The sequence below is a fragment of the Cervus elaphus genome, chromosome 9 (assembly GCF_910594005.1).
Source record: "Cervus elaphus chromosome 9, mCerEla1.1, whole genome shotgun sequence".
Taxonomy (NCBI): Eukaryota; Metazoa; Chordata; class Mammalia; order Artiodactyla; family Cervidae; genus Cervus; species Cervus elaphus.
Window position 1 is genome coordinate 11,200,401 of NC_057823.1, and position 4,143 is coordinate 11,204,543.

The following is a 4,143-nucleotide window of genomic DNA, read 5'->3' on the forward strand; positions in this document are numbered from 1 at the left end:
TGACTAAGGAATAAATTTAATCCTGGGCTTTGCACTCACCATTGTTCAACAAACAGTCCCACACTGACTTGTGTGCAATGTCACTCTCCCACAGAGAAAGCAATTTCTCATGGTGGGACTTTTTTCCTTAACTCAACTCTGGAGATTTCTCTCTACAGCAGCTCAAGATTCACATTTGAAATGTGGTGGTTTCCCTGACTTTTTCTGAGGCTGCTTATTACTGTTTCTAACTGTTACTGCACAGATCCATGCAAAGTTAAAATTCAGGGATGTTTTGCTTTCCTCTATGGTAATCTGGCTTAGGCTTTCGTAGTCTCACAAAATTTGTGTTGTGGCTATATGCTGCTGCTCAGGGGAGGGTGGAGGCTTGACCTATCCCTTTTGACAGAGTTGATAAGAAGTCCAGGGTAGGTTGATAAGAAGTCCGGGGTCCCCAAGGAAGAGAAAGGGATATGGGGCTCTCAAGAAGGAAAAAGGGACAAACTTTTTTTTTCTACATTGCTTTGTCTTAGTCACATAAGACATTTCTTCTTAAACTCTAAGTTGTTATGAAAACAATCTTTAAGACTAACTTTCTTTAAGCCCAGAGCTAATGATTACACAACAAAATAACACATCTTGCTCAAAGGTATCTTTTTCCTTAAGCTCTGTACTAATGATTATATAACAACAATGGACAACTATTGGAAGACAGGTTTCTCCTTTTTAACAAGAACCTTGTGACTAATCTTGTTATCTTAAGATAACAAGATTACTTATGTTGTGGGAGTGGCTCTAGTAAAAGTATATAAGGCCTTGATAAGACTAGCAAGTGGGACACTCTCCATTCCCCTTCTAATGTCTATGTCAGAAGCTTTCTCTGTCCCCTTTCACTGTAATAAGACTTATGCCACACAAAAACTCTGAGTGATCAAGCCTGGTCCCCAAAGCTATATCTTCTTCCTCAGAGATCACGAATGCATCATTCACTGTAAGCTATAACTTTTCTCTTAGCAATTGGGTTTATGGTGATGGGAGTAATTAGATCACCCTGGTTTCTGGCAGGAGAACATATTCCAGGTTTAATGCTACCTGACAAAGTGTCATGCAAGAAATAGGAATCAATGAATCTGACTTTCTCCGTGTTATCATCACATACATCTTTCCACCAAGAATATATGGAGAATGATGTTTAACCATTTTGCAAACATTTGAATGTTGCCTACAAGGGTCCTTATAAACCATACAGCATTAGGCAAATATAGGCTATTATATGCTTACAGGGTGCCATCTCTAATAGTAGCCTCTAGTAAACTGATTTAACTGTTTCCAAGGAATTCCTCCCAGATAATCACTTTTTTGTCTGGCTAGAGTTTGCTGAGGAAGGTCTTCTTCATGGCGATCTTCAGCTCCTTGTTCCTGAGGCTGAAGATGATGGGGCTTAGGAAAGGAGTGAGGACCGTGTAGGTGATGCCCATCAAGGTGTCTATTTCCAGAGACTGGGGCCCCTTGGGCTTGAGGTAGATGACAGAGGCAAAGCTGTAGTGCTCTATCACCACAGTGAGGTGGGACACACACGTGGAGAAGGCTTTGTGCCGGCCCTCGGCTGAAGGGATCCTCAAGATGGTGGCCACGATGAAGGCATAAGACAAGAGGATGAGGAGACAGCAGCCCAGCAGGGCGGTGATACACACCAGTCCTAAGCCCATGGCCAGAATGGAGACATTTTCTCCACAGGCCACCTTCAGAAGAGCCTGCACATGGCAAACAAAATGATGGATCTCATTAGATCCACAGAAAGTTAGTTGGAAAATGGCTACTGTCACAACCAAGCCAATGACTGAGCCCCCAGTCCAGGACCAGGCCACCAGGCAGGCGCAGCCTCCGGGGCTCATGAGCACGTTGTAGCGCAGGGGGTGGCAGATGGCCACGTAGCGGTCATAGCCCATGACTGTGAGCAGGAAGGAGTGGGTGAAGCCAAACATGAAGGAGAAGAACATCTGGCTGGCACAGGCTCTCAAAGCAATGGAGTGATCAGTGGAAAGCAGGTCGGCCAGCATGCGTGGGATGACAGCAAAGGTGTATAGGATCTCTGAGATGGAGAGGGCACACAGGAAAAGGTACATGGGTGTGTGGAGACTGTGCTCCCTCCAGACGGTGGCCATGATGAGCAGGTTCCCCAGCAGCGTGAACAGATACATCAGCAGGAAGAGCAGGAAGAACATCAGCTGAAGGTGGGGGAAGGTGGAGAAGCCGATGAGGATGAATTCAGTTGCTGATGAAAAGTTGCCTCCCTGCATAGGGGCTGTTCCTGAAGTGAAGTATGACATGGAGAGGTCAGCTACTGGATGGAAGGAGGTCTTCAGCTTCCATCATTCCTGGCTCTGTCCCAGGGGCTGCTCCTGATCCTGATAAATGACAGGTGATCTTGGCTGAATTCCTACTCTGTGCCTCCTGTGATTTAATCTTCTCATCAATCTTGTGGGGGAGGAGGGTGTGTATGCTGTTTTTATCACTGTCTAAAGAAGGGTTAGCCTACCCACTCCAGTATTCTTGGGCTTTCCTGGTTGCCCAGATGATAAAGAACCTGCCTGCAATGCAGGAGACCTGGGTTCAGTTCCTCGGTTGGGAAGATACCCTGGAGGAGAGCATGGCAACCCACTCCAGTGTTCTTGCCTGGAGAATCCCCATGGACAGAGGAGCCGGGTGGGCTACAGTCCATGGGGTGGCAAAGAGTCAGACACAGCTGAGTGACTAAGAACAAAGTATCTTGAGAATACACATTGAAAATATTTGAGAGAGTCTAAGCAACTTGTTTATGGTGCAGCTATCAAAATGGCAGAACCCATACCTAGCTGTCCCCAAACACTCTACCTTTCTATCACTTCTACATCTTCCAAAAATGGGAATAGCTTCCAACCATTGCTTCTCTGCCCTTCTACTCCCTTCTGATAAGTCTTGTTCTTTTCAGGGCTTCAAACACCATGTTGTTGTTCAGTTGTGTCTGACTCTTTGTGTCCCCATGGACTGCAGCACACCAGGCTTCTCTGTCCATCACCATCTCCCGGAGCTTGCTCAAACTCATGTCCATTGAGTCAGTGATGCCACCAAACCATCTCATCCTCTGTCATCCCCTTCTTCTGCCTTTAATCTTTCCCAGCATCAGGGTCTTTTCTAATGAGTCAGCTGTTTGTATCAGGTGGCTGAAGTATTGGAGCCTCAGCTTCAGCATCAGTCTTTCCAATGAATATTCAGGATTGATTTCCTTCAGGATGGACTGGTTTAGGGTTTGCCTGGATGTCAAATACCATAAGCCATCCCTATTCCATGGCTACAGTCATTTTGACCTATGCACATCTCTAACTTAACATGCATCAATCAGATTTTTCCTCTGGAGATGAGTTATTCATGCAAGGAATCTGAGACAAGACACTGTGTAGAAATAATGTTCTGGTTGTTTTCCAGATCCCATGAGCCTATCTGTGTGTTCTGAGGCAATGCAACACAGCCATCTGACAAAGGGATGAGAGAGTCAGCTAACAGAATTCAAATCCTGGCTCTTCCCACTGTGTGAGACTGAGCAATTTGTTCACCTCTCTTTGCCTCTGTTTCTCTATACCTGTCTCAAACAAGTGTTTGAGAAGTTAATGAATTATTCTTGGACTGTGATCCAGAAAACAATAGGTGCTATCTATGATAATTAAATCAATACACTAAATGAGTACATGTACAGTGTCTGTTCTCAGTAACTTCAGTTTAATGAGATTTCAATATCTCTTCATAAATAAAGTACCGATTTTTATGTGATCTTTCTTATTAGGCAAAGTCAACTGGAAAGGCACGAAAATACCAATCTATTTTCTACCTCTGTGGTTTGGCCTGCTCAGGGCAATATGGACTCATACACTATGTAGCTGTTGAGGGCTGGCTCAGCATGATGTTTCTGAGATTCATCCACATTGTGGCATATATGAAGAACTTCATGCCTTTTCGTAGCCAAACAATATCCCTTTATGGATAAACCAAATTTTGTTTACCCAATCACTTATTTTTTCTTTAAAATTTTTTTTGAGGTTTTATTTTTTTAATTAAGTAATTAATTTATCTTAATTGGAGGCTAATTACCTTACAATATTGTAGTGGTTTTTGCCATATGCTGACATG

General features: G+C 43.9%; 1 protein-coding gene across 1 annotated transcript; it reads right to left on the minus strand.

The window, feature by feature from the left end:
* Nucleotides 1–1,346: 1,346 nt before the first annotated feature.
* On the minus strand, nucleotides 1,347–2,279 carry LOC122700862 (olfactory receptor 10H1-like). The gene has a single exon (XM_043913887.1). The coding sequence runs from the start codon at nucleotides 2,277–2,279 to the stop codon at nucleotides 1,347–1,349; it is 933 nt and encodes a 310-aa protein (XP_043769822.1).
* Nucleotides 2,280–4,143: the final 1,864 nt, after the last annotated feature.

Coding starts and splice junctions, on each gene's coding strand:
- LOC122700862 (XM_043913887.1), bottom strand. CDS start 2,279: ATGCAGGGAGGCAACTTTTCATCAGCAACTGAATTCATCCTCATCGGC.